We start from the raw sequence: 14,262 nt of genomic DNA, 5'->3' as shown, positions 1-14,262 counted from the left end.
GGTCGCCTCGCACGTTGGGCGCTGCGCCTCCAGGAATATGACTTTACGGTTTCATACAAGAGTGCCCATCGTCACGCTGACGCAGACTGTCTCTCTCGGATTCCTCTTGCGACTACCGACTGCGATGCTGATAATTTTGACGACTGTCTCGCTGCTGTTACCAGCACGTTTCCCGACGCAGCCCACTTTCAGCGAGAACAACGCAACGATTTCACCCTGGATCCGCTTTTTGTCGCCGCTCGTACTTCCCAAGGCAGCGGTCGTTTCACTGTTCGTGACAAGTTGCTCTACAAGACGAACTACTCCAGGCCTGGAGCGCGTTTTCTGCTAGTTGTTCCCAAGAGCCTCCGCTCCGATGTTCTACGCACCATGCGTGACGATGCGACATCCGGCCATTTGGCTTCGTACGAAACACTGCAGCGCACGCAGGAACGTTTTTATTGGCCCAAGATGTACGAAACAACCAGCGCTATGTGGCTAGGTGCGAAACGTGCCAGCGTTACAAGCGACCGGCCACCGCAGCGCCAGGTCCCCTTCAGCCATTGACACCACCCAGTACGCCTTTCGAACAAGTAGGAATTGACCTTTTGGGTCCATTTCCGTTATCTAACACTAGGAACCACTGGGATAATCGTCTGTGTAGACTATCTTACACGGTATGCGAAACCGCAGCCATACCTTCTTCGACCGCTGCTTCCGTGGCGGTCTTCTGCTGCACTCCGTGGTCCTTCGCCATGGCCCACTGCGTGTTATTAGAGAGTAATAGCTAAGCGCCTCAGCGGGCCAGCGCGCCCAGCGCACGAGCGGAGATGCCAACTGCGCATGCGCGGCACGCCGGGGCAGCGAGCGTTTTTACGGAGAGAGTCGCTCACCCGCTCATTTCGTCTCCTCAGCGAAGTGCGCCCAGCGGACGAGCGGACGAGCGTTTTCAAGATGGCAGCCCCCAACACAAGCGGCGGCGGCATGTCTTCGGCGGCACCTCCAAGCGCGGCGCAGGTTCGGCTGCAGGCGAAAAGGCCCCGGCGCTGTTTCACTACCGAAGAAGACCTAGCCATTTTAAGAGAAGTGGCAGCGAGCAAGCCATTTAACGACGACTTGCAGTGGATTCATGTGATCGAAAACTTGAAAGGTGTGCTTGGCCGGGAGCTCACGCTAAGAAGCCTGAAGGACCGTGTCGATCTTTTAATCGGTTACTGGAGGCAAGAAGATACAAAAAACTTAAGAAAGTAAGTACCACTTTTTATGTATTGTCCGCGCAGATAGCATTTAATTCCGCGCGAGAGCTGTCCAACGCGGTGCGCGTTAAGCTTCGCCGGCGACGCTTTAAGCCGTTCGCGTCTCCGACAAACATAGTCGCACTGTGAAAAGCAAACTGTTGTCGTCCACCTCGAATCTATCAAGTGGCCGCCGTGCGCTCTGTAGCTTGTAAGCTCCGAATCGATGCTTCCACTTGCTTTAGATTCATGTCCTTAAGCTTCTACAGCAATGTATTCGTCCCGATTCGGCATCGTTTTTGAGAGCCATCGCCGTGCCGCTAGAGTGAGCGGGTATTTACCCCGTATTCAGAAACGCTCCTCGACTTGAACTTGACTTGCCACCGCCTTGGGCAGCGCGTTTGAAGCGCGTTCGTGCTGCCTTGGCACAGCCTAAAGGCAGCGCGTTCGAAACGCGTTGAAGGCGGTGGCAAGTGAAGTTCAAGTGAAGGTGCGTTTCTGAATACGGGGGTTAGAGACGTGTTTTAGAGAGCAGCAAGCCTGCTGTAACATGCACGCATTTCTCTTTGCAGGTCGGGAACGGAGGAACAATATGCAGAGAAGGAGCAAATATTACAGGACCTCTCTGATTATATAAGGTCGATAAATTACGTGCCCAGAGTAGCACCTAGAAGTTCAAACAGCTGTGGCCGCAAAAGAAGTCACGCTGCTGCGTCCTGTCTGGCGACGCCGCCAGAACAAGTTCGTGCAGATGAAGATCAAGGTGAGTGCAGCAGTAAAGCCTCACATCTCTCTGAAATTGATAAAATGGTTCTACGATCATAGTCATGTGTATGCACTTTCTTGCGCCTGTGATTTTAAATGTGGCATGCGGGAATAAAAACGACACTTGAAGTATCTCGCATTGTGTTAACGTGCTTGCACATCTGCAACAGCCGAAAAAGAAATGAAGCACTCTTTCTGCCCTGCCTGCCGACTCTATTGGTTCTTATAGTGATAGCAATGAAAAGCAATAATTTGCAGTGATCCCGAGCAGCAGGTGCATTATCATGTATTGAGGTAACTCATTAATGATGTTGTCAATGCATGAAGTTGCATTACAACAACAGTGCGAAAGGTTCATGTGTGGTTTTGAGTAAAAGTCAACAAATTTGTTTTACTATTTCACATTACCAATAACATGCAAAGTAAACTATCAAAGTGTGATTAACATGTGAGCTCACAATATTATTTCATTACATCAGTTAGCATTTTTTGATGGCTTTGTAACATTGTAATACAAGAAAGTTATTCTCTACTGGTGGGTTCCCAATGTGCCAGAGTTGTAATGGAATGTGCTAGTGTGCTATTATCTGACATCTCCCTGTTTTCCATTATGCATTACAATCAGGACAACAAGCTACACAACTCCTGCTCTCAATGACCGCGCCGTGCAGTCCCGCTGCTGTTGAACTCACTGGAGAGCAGTGCCACGAGGAGGAGGAAGAACAGCAACACCAGCAGCAGCAGCAGCAACAACAACAACAACAGCAGCAACAACAACAGCAGCAGCAACAACAACAGCAGCAGCAACAACAGCAGCAGCAGCAACAAGAGCAGCTGCAGCTGCAGCGGCAGCCACAACCGCCGCCTGCAGCTAGGCAACGAGTTCCTGTGACGGCGAGTAGAGGTAAATCTTGAAGGACTCTTTATGCCACGTTGGAACATGGTGCAACATTGCCACAAGGAGCAGTACAAATGGGCAACATGATGTCCCTGTAGAGTCTAGTACATTGGGCTGCTTTGGGCTTACTCGGACTCACTCACCAATATTTTCTTCAACTGGACTCACTCAGACTCACTAAAATATTACTCACCCGGACTCACTCACACTCACGGGCCGATCTGAGTCTGAGTGAGTTTCCCGAGCTGTGGACAAGTGTCACACCTCTCAAAAGTAACTTAGGACAAGACTGTGATGCGAGTCATGGCCATGCTTTACCATCTGTATGTACAAGGAAGGTGAAAAGAATGATTGCTTTCTTTACCACGAATAAGTGGGAGTTTTGGATAAGGTTAGCATACGACAACTTGGAAATTTTGAACCTCTCTTTACATTGAACACTTGTAAATAGCAGTACCAGAACAGTTCTTATTTTGTTATTACACTAAATGTCAGGATCCAAGCAACGGCTGCGTCGTTATCATTTTTCGAGGATCACCCTGCTGAAGCATAAAATAGGTCATCACTAAATGATGTGTGATAGCATAGAGTTGAAGGCTTGTGTTTGTGTTACGAGTTCATCAAGTGAGCTTTCTATGACACGTGATATGCGTATGTGAACCGACTAACTGAATGGCCTGATTTCCCAAAATTTCCAGGAATCAGAGGCCTCCAAAGCATGGGCTTACAGTTGTTGACTATGCGTCAAACGCATGAATTCGAGCTCCGAAAAAAGGAACTTCAAGTCGAAGCCAGAAAATTGGACATTGAAGAGAGACGGCTAGCTCTGGAGGAGCGCAAGCTGGCGCTTGCCGAAAGAAAGCACGAACATGAGGTGACAAGTCGCCAGCAGGAACAGCTGGACTTTATTAAGCGTGTCGAACAGATGTTTGATAAACTCAGCCAAGAGGTGACAGACCTATCAACAAGAATGTCTGGAAATAGGTGAACAATAAAAAGTGGTATGTTGCACACTTTATTTTTTTAATAAGCAAAGGGATTCACCAGTGCCACATTGCAAGCTGTCACTAAAGTTAACGGGCATTCAGGTACACTTCCAAGGATGGTGGTTGCAGGTCAAAGTATTGCGAGACCTGTGCACCATACAGGCAAGTATGGCAGTTTGCCAGCAATGCACTCGCTTTGTACATCCTTGCAACATTCTGGCGGAAGATCTTCTGGTTTTTTTTGAAATCTACAAAGGCAAAGAGTCCAGAAATTTTTCCGAAGCCCCATTCCACGGCCTGCCTCACGCTGCTCATTGCCTTGTTAAACGCGCATTGCTCCGGTGTCAAAGATGCACCGCCGTAAGGTTTCAACAGTAGTGGCCGCAATGGGTAAGCAGGGTCCCCGTAGAGGCAGTAGTGGTGTCCCTGCACGAGCTTTTCCAGCTTTGTGTATGCCTGGCTGTTGCCAAAGTTGCCTGAAAAAAATTGAAATGAGATACTGCGTTAGCACCACTACGCCTGCTGATCAAACATTGGGTGCAGGTGTGGTACAGAATATAAAAGTAGCAACAGAATAGGCGAGATGCCCTAGCAGGCTTTCAATGCGTCTGCTTATTTAACTAAATTTTATTTTTTTCATCTTACATGATGGATGCTCAGCAGGGAGGAAGCAGTAAAGCTATATATAGAATTTAAAACAGAGAAGTCCGCAAAGGGAACACCAAAGAATACAGAATACTAGGAATTTGACCTATTTTGTTTGATACTTGGTGTACATGACAGTCCCATGGCTACATGGAGGGAAATGTAACTTCCAGGTATATGAACTACCCTTTACTCACCAGCATCGTGCTTGCTGCCTGGATAACATCCATCCAATTGGCAAATGATGCCATTCGGGCACATTATTGACTGATACTTCAGGGCATGAAATCTTTTGTGCCCGCTAAAGTACAGCTGCTGCTGCCTGGTTGGTCGGCATATAGCACGCGCAGTGCCATCAATGAAGCCCCAGCAGTTGGTAAGTGGGGCTCCTTTAGCGTAAATGGCCTGGAAAACAAACAAAGAAATGTCAACAGGTATACCACAATCTCCAATTTGCACAGCTTCCATTCCGCTGTCATTGCTTCTTACCTTCGAGAAATTCTCCAGCATGTCGATGGTCAGCCAGCTGTGGTTATTCACATCGTCCAGCAGGTGGAAGAATTTCTCATCAATGTGCCTCAGCACCTCTATCGTCAAGGACGATATCGTCGAACTATGTCGGCCGAAGAAGTTCTCAAGGTCCTTTAGTCGGTTTGGGTATGCCAGCCGCCGAAGCGTAATGCAGAGGGCTTCGTCTCCAGGGATCGGCACTCTTTGAGCAGTCATAACCGTTTCCGGAATGCGCAAGGCTACTCGCAGCTTCGGTACGTCCTCTTTCTCAAAACGAAAACATGTCCTGAACATGCCGTTGTCCATGGCGTCGATGTTTAGCAGGCCACGGAAGGAGAGTGGGTCACGGCGAGTCTCGCCTAACACCTCTAGTGCTAAGAGATCTTCTATCTCTGACCATTTTAGCTCAGAGAGAAGCAAATGTTCTTGCAGTATGCTTCGCGGCATAGCGCTAACGGCAACGAAGAGCAAAACTAGCAAAACACACTGCAACAACGATGCCACTAAAAACACAAACTTGATTGCTTGGCTTGGCTTCACCTGCAACCTTTCAGCGCCGACTGTTTTATTCGAACGTGGAACAGTCCGTCATGCATTCTAACCACTGCAAACATCAAGCTATGTAACAAAAACGAAAATGTGTTTCTACTTAACACATGCGATGTTATAAAAAATCCCTTTCGTAATATTCTTTTCGCAGTAACTTCAATTTTATTCGGCAGGTGACGCAGCAAAGGCTCTGCTCTATCGGGAGTAACTTCAACCTTGTTCAACAGATGGCGCAACAATGCAATCCGCTGAAACGAGAGAGGCGACGCTTAGCTATTACTCTTCTTTTCGTCTTGCGCTCCGCTGCCCTCTCCCTTCGTCCGCTGGCACGCCGGTCCGCTGAGCCGCGTAGCTATTACTCGCTATTTACAAGTGCACGGCTACATACCTTAAACCCGGATCTGGAACTACGCATCCCGTTCTGCTTATCACGACGTGACTCTACCCTGCTGGTCCGTCTATGGCTTGGAGTGGCCTTCTCAAATTCCTATTCGTTGTCAAGACGTTTATTAACGGGGACTCAGCGACGGCGCACGGCAGCGACAGTCAAAGCGGGGCCGACTCTCTGCACGAGGAGCGTGCTCTCAGAGAAGAGAACGACCCACTGGAAGGCGCTTGAGAGGACGACCCATTACTCAGTAGGAACGCTTCGCTACAATTACCCCGGCTACGAAAAGGGAGCCGCCTGGCGACCTAGCAACTTGTCACTACGAGCGGGTCATGGTAGGGCTTCAAGCGCGCCACGTTGACAATGTCGCGCCCTCGACGGCGCATGTCCGAGGATGGGTCGATGGGTTCGATGAGGTAGTTCACCGGGGATGTGCGTTCGACGACACGGTAGGGGCCTTCGTATTTGGGCAGTAGTTTGGAAGAGAGGCCAGGTGCAGTGGTAGGAACCGAGAGCCATACGAGCGCTCCAGGAAGGAACGTGGACGCAGAACTGGTGGTGTCACCGCGAATGCTTTTCTGCCGCTCTTGGCTATGCGTAGTAAAGGTCTTGGAGAGCTCGCGACACTCCTCAGCAAGTCTGGCTGTGGCAGAAATAGGCGCACATTCAGATCGATCCGGCTTGTAGGGAAGGACTGTGTCAATGGTGTGCGACGGGTGCCTGCCATACAATAAGAAAAATGGTGAGAAACCAGTAGTGCTCTGAGGAGCGGTATTGTAGGCGTACGTGACGAAGGGCAGAATGACATCCGAATTCGTGTGGTCGGCGGCGACGTACATCGAGAGCATGTCGCCTAGCGTGCGGTTGAAGCGTTCGGTGAGGCCATTCGTCTGCGGGTGGTAAGCAGTAGTTTTGCGGTGAACAACGTTGCACTCTTTGAGAATGGTTTCGACGACTTCCGACAAGAAGACACGGCCTCGATCACTGAGCAGCTCCTGGGGTGGACCGTGACGCAGCATGAATCGGTGGAGCAGGAAGGAGGCCACATCGCTCGCTGTAGCTGCAGGGAGGGCAGCAGTTTCAGCGTATCGCGTGAGGTGGTCTACAGCGACGATGGCCCAGCGGTTACCAGCGGATGTCAGGGGAAGTGGCCCATATGAATCGATGCCAACGCGCCCAAACGGTCGGTCAGGGCAAGGTAGAGGTTGCAGACCTGCTGGCGACAGGTGCGTTGATGTTTTGCGGCGCTGACAATCGATGCAGGAGCGAACGAACTTCTCCACGTAGCGGTACATCCCTCGCCAAAAGTAACGTTGGCGAATGCGGTGGTAGGTTTTGGATACCCCAGGGTGTGCACACTGCGGATCAGAGTGGAACGACTCGCATATGTCATAACGCAGACTGCGGGGTATTACTAGTAGCCACTGGCGGCCGTCGCCGTTGTAATTGGGTCGGTGGAGCAGGTCGTCGCGAACGGCGAAATGGTGGGCTTGACGACGCAACAAGCGAGTGGATGGTGTGGCCGATGGATCAGTCAGCAAGTCTATCAGTGAGGCAATCCATTGATCCTTGCGCTGCTCGGTAGCGATGGTGTGAATATCGATGGAAGAAACGACAAAGTGAGACGCTGAGTTGTGGGCATTGTCGGCAGGCAAGGGAGAGCGCGACAGGGCGTCGGCGTCAGCATGCTGACGTCCGTTGCGGTACAGCACGCGTATGTCGTAGTCTTGCAGGCGAAGTGCCCAACGGGCAAGACGGCCTGAGGGATCCTTCAATGACGACAACCAGCACAGTGCATGATGGTCGGTGACGACATCAAATGGGCGACCATACAAATAAGGTCGAAACTTTGTAAGGGCCCAAATGATTGCCAGGCATTCTTTCTCCGTGACGGTGTAGTTGGTCTCGGCTTTAGTAAGCGTACGACTTGCATATGCGACAACATATTCTGGGAACCCAGGTTTGCGCTGCGCAAGGACAGCACCGAGGCCAACACCGCTGGCGTCCGTGTGTACCTCTGTAGGGGCCGTAGGGTCGTAGTGGCGTAGAATGGGAGGAGACGTCAACAAACGACGGAGCTTCGCGAAAGCGTCGTCGCATTCTGACGACCACGAATTGAGGGGCCCGTTACTTCCAAGGAGCTTCGTCAGCGGTGATATGATAGTCGCGAAGTTTCGGATGAAGCGCCGAAAGTAGGAGCATAGTCCTACGAAACTGCGCAGTTCTTTGACGGACGTAGGTTTGGGGAACTCTGTCACGGCCCGAAGCTTGGCTGGATCTGGGAGGATGCCGTCCTTGGACACCACGTATCCTAGTATCGTCAGCTTCCGTGCTGCAAATCGGCACTTCTTGAGATTCAGTTGTAGCCCGGCGTCGCTCAAGCGCGTCAAAACCTGCCGCAGGCGTTGAAGGTGTGTTGAGAAGTCCGGGGCGAAAACGACGACGTCGTCGAGGTAGCATAGGCATGTGTGCCCTTTCAAGTTGCGCAGAACGGTATCCATCATGCGCTCAAAGGTCACGGGCGCATTGCACAGCCCAAACGGCATGACGTTGAATTCGTACAAGCCGTCGGGTGTGACAAACGCTGTCTTCGGTCGAGCGTCATCAGCCATGGGGACTTGCCAGTACCCTGAGCGCAAATCGAGCGATGAAAAGAACTCTGCTCCTTGCAGGCTGTCAATGGCATCGTCTATTCGAGGTAGGGGATAGACGTCCTTACGGGTGATCTTATTGAGTCGTCGGTAGTCCACACAGAACCGCACAGAGCCGTCCTTCTTCGCAACGAGAACGACAGGAGACGCTCACGGGCTGTTTGAGGGTCGAATAACATCGCGGCGAAGCATGTCTTCGACTTGCTCGGTAATTACACGACGCTCTGTTGGCGACACGCGATATGGACGTTGCCGGAGTGGTGGTTGGGCGCCAGTGTCGATGCGATGCGTGACAGCAGACGTGCGGCCGAGAGAAGTTTGCGCTACATCGAACGAAGAACGAAATTCTTCCAAAAGGCATAGAAGCTGGGAACGCTGACTGACGTAAGGTGTTCAGCAATCGAGGAACCAAATAAATCAGCGGGTGACGCATCAGATGTGGAAACAGCACTGAGCGAATGGGAGTTGGCGCAGTGCGTGTCACCCGGTGCGTCCATAACTTGTGCGTCTTCGAGGGCTTCAGCTCTGCCGAGACATTCCCCTCGCACCAACCTAACAATGTACGGGGATGGGTTCGTAACAAAAATGTCGGTGTCGCCCTGAATGACTTTCACGGTCGCAAATGGCACCAACAAGCCTTTTCTAGTGAAGACGCGGTCAGATGGAGAGAGGAGTGCAACGGCGTCGGCGAGACCGGTGCAGCAGACTGACACAGACGTTGACGAGTTTGCAGGAAGTGTGGTGTCGTCTTTGACGAGTACCTTGGTCGCAGCCGGTGGACTGTCCGCCGGCGTCAAATCTGAGAATGGTGAGAGCTCTATTTCGGCTGGTGCGCAACGAATTACGGCGGCGTGACGGGCGAGAAAATCCCATCCCAGGATGACGTCGTGAGAGCATGAGGAAATTATGATGAATTCGACGGTGTACAGAGCGTCCTGAATCATGACACGGGCTGTGCACACCGCTGTCGGGTGAATACTGTGAGCGCTGGCTGTACGGAGGGAGAGCCCGGAAAGTGGCGTCGTCACTTTTCGTAGTAGTCGGCTAAATTTAGCGTCCATAACGGAAACGGCAGCTCCAGTGTCTACAAGGGCCGATGTGCGCACACCATCTACAAACACGTCTACTACGTTTGATGGGCTTTGCTGAGGGCTTTGGCTGTTCGATAGCGTCGCAGCCCTTGCCTCTTGGACTGCGACGACTAGTTTTCCTGGTCTCGTGCGACCGGACGAGGCCGCATCGGTGATAGTGAGCGGCGTCGTGGGGACGGTGACCGACGGGTAGATGGGCCTGGGCGTGACGTCGGTGACATAGGCGGCAGCGGGTCATAATACGGGCCGCTGGACTGGTTGGTCACGGCTGATCCGACTCGAGGCGGCTGCACGCGGTTGCAATAGCGGGCTACGTGACCGGCGCAACCGCACGCAAAGCAGATCGGGCGGTTGTCGGAAGTGCGCCATCGGTTTGCCGGGTTAGGTCCCATCCACGTGGCAGGACGCGAGGGACGGGGCGGCTGCTGATATGACGACTGCATGGTTGGCTGCAGTCGGGGCGTATGGACGATGTCGGAGTACGCAGCCGGCACACTCGCTTCGAAGGCCTGAGGCCTGGTGACGGCTCCAGCGTATGTTAGCGGGGGCACCACAGGGAGCGCTGGGGGCGGTCTGGCTGCAACTTGTGCGTAACTGAGCGGCGCAGACGCCGGACTGGGCTGGTGGTATTCCGGCATAACCTCCGCGATTTCCTGCTCGATAGCCCGGCGTAGGGGAGGCAGCAGTGTGGTCGACGACTGTACAACATCCTGCGGGTGAGAGAAGGCCAGTAAGGAGAACTGGCGGGCAATTTCCTCCCGCACGAATGACTTGATTTCGGCGATTAAGACGGAGTGGTCCGACACGGCCGACAAGCCAGCGAGATCGGCGTCGCGTGATGGAGGTCGACGCGTCATCAGCCGCTGCCGGCGTAGCTCCTCGTAGCTTTGGCACAGCGTGATGACCTCTGCCAAAGTGCGAGGGTTTTTGGCGAGTAGCATGGTGAAGGCATCGTCGTCGATGCCTTTCATGACGTTCCGGATCTTGTCGGCCTCAGACATGGTTGCGTTGGCTTTCTTGCACAAATCGAGCACGTCTTCAATGTAGCTCGTGAAAGACTCGCCGGACTGCTGGGCTCGTTCACGTAACCGCTGTTCGGCTTGCAGCTTGCGAACGGCAGGGCGGCCAAACACGTCGATGATGGCGGTCTTTAAAGCGGACCACCTAGCGAAATCGGATACGTGGTTGTTATACCATAGACTTGCCACACCCGCGAGGTAGAAAACGAGGTTGCTCAGTTTGCCTGCCTCGTCCCATTTATTGGGGACGCTCACACGCTCGTAGATCGCGAGCCAGTCCTCGACGTCGGTGCCGTCCGCGCCGGTGAAGATAGGAGGGTCGTGGATGCGGGGGACACCCGGACATGGCGTCGGTGCAAGAGGAAGCGTTTGCTGGGCGGCGTCTTGAGTCATGGTAGCAGGCACGGTACGGGATCGAAGCTTCAAAGGCATCGAATGCGGACCGTAGTTGTTTAAAGGGCACAGCACTCTCCACCAAATTGTCAAGACGTTTATTAACGGGGACTCAGCGACGGCGCACGGCAGCGACAGTCAAAGCGGGGCCGACTCTCTGCACGAGGAGCGTGCTCTCAGAGAAGAGAACGACCCACTGGAAGGCGCTTGAGAGGACGACCCATTACTCAGTAGGAACGCTTCGCTACATCGTTTATTATTGGAATGGCTGAGAGCCCGTCATGTGAAGTCTGCGGGTGCAGCGAAACAGTCACGCACCTTCTCTGTGAGTGCGCCCACTTCACCTCTGAAACAGCGGCCCTCTCAGCCGCATTAGGCCAGCTGGACAACCACCCTCTCACGGAGAAGAAAATCCTAGGGCCCATGGCCTACCCGGTCTTCAGAACGAGCTTTCTGAGGGCGTTCTTGCGGTCTCTTCAAGCAACCGGACTCAATGTCAAACTGTGACTGTTGACAGAAAATGTTGCTGTGTAGTACTTGGACTACGGTCATCACCTCGTTTTTTTTTCTTGTCGCTTGCAGTCCTCACAAACGTTTCTTCTTCTCTTTCATTCTTTACATCACCTTTCCCCTTCCAATGTACAGGGTAGCAAACCGGAGGCTTCCTCTGGTTAACCTCCCTGTGTTTCCTATTTCTCTCTTCTATCTCGCTTGTCCATTGGATCCATTTGGTTGTGTCTAACAAAGAAACGAGCCCCTCGAATAAAATACCTTTCTTTCGTTCATTGTAGATATATGGAACATAATTTCATCGGCGTGTATATAAGGAAAGGACAAAGCAAGAATACACGACGTACGAACGCCGACCCTCAAAAGCCAAAGGGCCAGTGTTCCAGGATTGGCATTCTTCATCTGTGTATTCATATTTTCTCCGGTCCTCATTCACTCGTCAACAAAGCTATGTTCCATAAAGCCAGTAAGCAACTAGCTCATCTTTTCTTTTTGTTCTAGAAATAACACATTTAAAATATAAACTCTTGGCCCCAGTTGAATCAAGTATAGTTTCGCGATGTTCTACGAGCCATGTAACAAAATTTTTGTCCATAAATAAACATACGCCGACTATAGTATGAAGAAATAGAAACATTATTGACCGAGAAGAAAATCACCTCGAAATTCTATATGCTCTGTTTGTTCACTTTGTGGTGGTTGGTTATCTGCCTGAGCGGGCGTCCGGTATTTATATCAATACCAGAATATGGATATTTGCAGGTGTAAATGAAGTGGGTGAAAAGCAACAGGACGAGGATGGAACGTATTAAAGCTCCTAGTGTTAAAATAGGGTGTATCAAACTGGCTAAACGGAAGGCACAATATGTGGTTAGGGGGAGAACGGCGCAAAAGCTGCCCGGAAAAAAGAAAGTTTACAGGCAAACATCTACAGACAGATAAGTGATCGCAATGTATCAGCGAGATAGGCTTAAGTGCAGTAATCGGCAACCTCCACACTTTTTCAGAGCATTCGGATCTACATCATATTTCCAACCCTTGGGCTATATGCCCAGATTCTCGTTTATTACACTATGCATTACCCTTTCTTCTGTGCGGGAATAGAAATAGTATTGAAAGTCTATCATGCCAATATTATTGACACGCGTATTAAATAAGTCAGCCACCTTGGATACTATGGAAGCGTACGGACCCGTTGTAGCTGTACGGTAAATATGTGATTTAAGGTCTTAGAATATGAAGCTGGAATGACCATCTCTGCTTTGCAAACAAAGCCCAGACTTCCAAAATTTGTTGATAAGCTTTCGGTTGCCTGTTTTATTGGTGACAGCGAATGTTTCTTATTGTTGATGCAGTCCGGGTACACAATCATTCAAAGAGGCGCTAATGATGGCTCGAAGGAATACATGCTCGAGGTCGCTAGCCGAGCAAATGATCATGTAGAGCGTACGACAACGGGACCTTCTATTTTCTCTGCGCCGTCGGTCGGCATACCTTCTGTATTTATAGGAGCATCCAATAACTATGGACTCCCTGGAAGAGAGGAGGAGATCTGCTTATTGTATCTAGTCCTGTCCGGCACAAACTCAAGGTCGTCGTACCGCAGATGTTCCCCAACTTCTTTTGTGTACACACCGTGCCGCAACATCGCCTGCTGGCATTCTCGCGTCGTCAGTGGTATGCCTCAGATCAATATTGGCCGTCGTCTGGGTGAGCCTGTCCTTTCCTTCGCTTCGTGAAACCCTTGTTAATTCTTTATTTCGTTAATTATACTATGAATATGCGACGTAGCTCTTCAAAGAAAACTCTCCTTGCTCCATAAGGTTATCTTACGTTGACATAAGCGTTGAGACCAGCAAAAAAGGACTTACTTTTAGCCGGACTCAGCGTTGCATGGTAGATACGTGGAATGGGCAAATGAGAGAGCAAAATAAACCTTTTTTTTGTAAACTTAAATTCGGTGCACTTTCTCTTTGACCTAGGTATATCGACCTTGTCAGGCCAGGTAATCATGGCTCGTACGCATCTGCCAGCTATTGTCCGGTGTACTGTCTGGTAAGCAATGTGCGTCGTAACGGTTGGAAGCGCTTGGTCTGCCACTGCTAGTAATGAGCTGCCCTGGAAGAGGCTTAGCGATGCCGACGCCCTAACTGATAGGTTCGCCCCACTCAAGCAGTAGCTTAGTGCTCCCGACGGTATTATCCTGACGTTCCCGCTACCGAAGCTGAATCTCTACGCCGCCGCCGAGACACACATGCGTGTCTCTGTAGAATTCTCTGCCTCCTATATCGTAAACATCTGTGCTCACATTTCACATTACGGAATATTGCAATCGTCGCTGAAATTATTTATCTTTTTTTTTTTTTCGCAGTGTGACTATACCTGGTTGATGCAGATGTAAAAACAAGAAACGCAACGAGTGAGTAAGTTCCTTGACTAAGTTATGAAATGGCATTAAAAAACTCAGAAAAGCACGGATACGCTCTGACGTAAAATTACTTCCTATTGATATATTTTAGCCAATAGTTCAATCTAAACAACGTGGGAAACTTGATGAAAGCCTCCAGCCCCCGCGAATCGCGAGAAATAAAATTGCTCCAACAGTCTGAATTCTTGTAACCTGGAGGCCAGCGGCCCATTTCT

At 50.9% G+C, this 14,262-nt stretch overlaps 2 protein-coding genes across 2 annotated transcripts; one reads left to right on the top strand and one right to left on the bottom strand.

Moving 5' to 3' along the window:
* The first annotated feature begins 808 nt into the window (after window positions 1–808).
* Window positions 809–3,865, top strand: LOC119376567 (trichohyalin-like). Its single transcript, XM_037646357.2, has 4 exons — window positions 809–1,226; window positions 1,787–1,977; window positions 2,605–2,883; window positions 3,576–3,865. Exons 1-4 carry the CDS (start codon window positions 823–825, stop codon window positions 3,863–3,865), a joined length of 1,164 nt encoding a protein of 387 aa, XP_037502285.1. The 5' UTR covers window positions 809–822.
* A 28-nt stretch (window positions 3,866–3,893) lies between these two features.
* On the bottom strand, window positions 3,894–5,481 carry LOC119376566 (uncharacterized). Its single transcript, XM_037646356.2, has 3 exons — window positions 4,998–5,481; window positions 4,706–4,913; window positions 3,894–4,339 (listed from the first exon to the last, which is right to left on the bottom strand). Exons 1-3 carry the CDS (start codon window positions 5,463–5,465, stop codon window positions 3,951–3,953), a joined length of 1,065 nt encoding a protein of 354 aa, XP_037502284.1. The 5' UTR covers window positions 5,466–5,481; the 3' UTR covers window positions 3,894–3,950.
* Between the last annotated feature and the right edge of the window lie 8,781 nt (window positions 5,482–14,262).

Source organism: Rhipicephalus sanguineus, unplaced genomic scaffold, assembly GCF_013339695.2.
Source record: "Rhipicephalus sanguineus isolate Rsan-2018 unplaced genomic scaffold, BIME_Rsan_1.4 Seq1477, whole genome shotgun sequence".
NCBI lineage: Eukaryota > Metazoa > Arthropoda > Arachnida > Ixodida > Ixodidae > Rhipicephalus > Rhipicephalus sanguineus.
Note: the sequence above shows the minus strand (reverse complement) of the source record. Positions and strands in the feature narration are given on the sequence as shown.

Excerpts from the sequence above, each read along its gene's own strand:
- LOC119376567 (XM_037646357.2), top strand. The coding sequence starts at position 823 with ATGCGCGGCACGCCGGGGCAGCGAGCGTTTTTACGGAGAGAGTCGCTC. Across the intron at positions 1,227-1,786 it reads GATACAAAAAACTTAAGAAA|GTCGGGAACGGAGGAACAAT; the intron begins GTAAGTACCACT and ends TTCTCTTTGCAG. Across the intron at positions 1,978-2,604 it reads TCGTGCAGATGAAGATCAAG|GACAACAAGCTACACAACTC; the intron begins GTGAGTGCAGCA and ends CATTACAATCAG.
- LOC119376566 (XM_037646356.2), bottom strand. The coding sequence starts at position 5,465 with ATGCCGCGAAGCATACTGCAAGAACATTTGCTTCTCTCTGAGCTAAAA. Across the intron at positions 4,914-4,997 it reads TGCTGGAGAATTTCTCGAAG|GCCATTTACGCTAAAGGAGC; the intron begins GTAAGAAGCAAT and ends TTTGTTTTCCAG. Across the intron at positions 4,340-4,705 it reads AGGCAGCAAGCACGATGCTG|GCAACTTTGGCAACAGCCAG; the intron begins GTGAGTAAAGGG and ends AATTTTTTTCAG.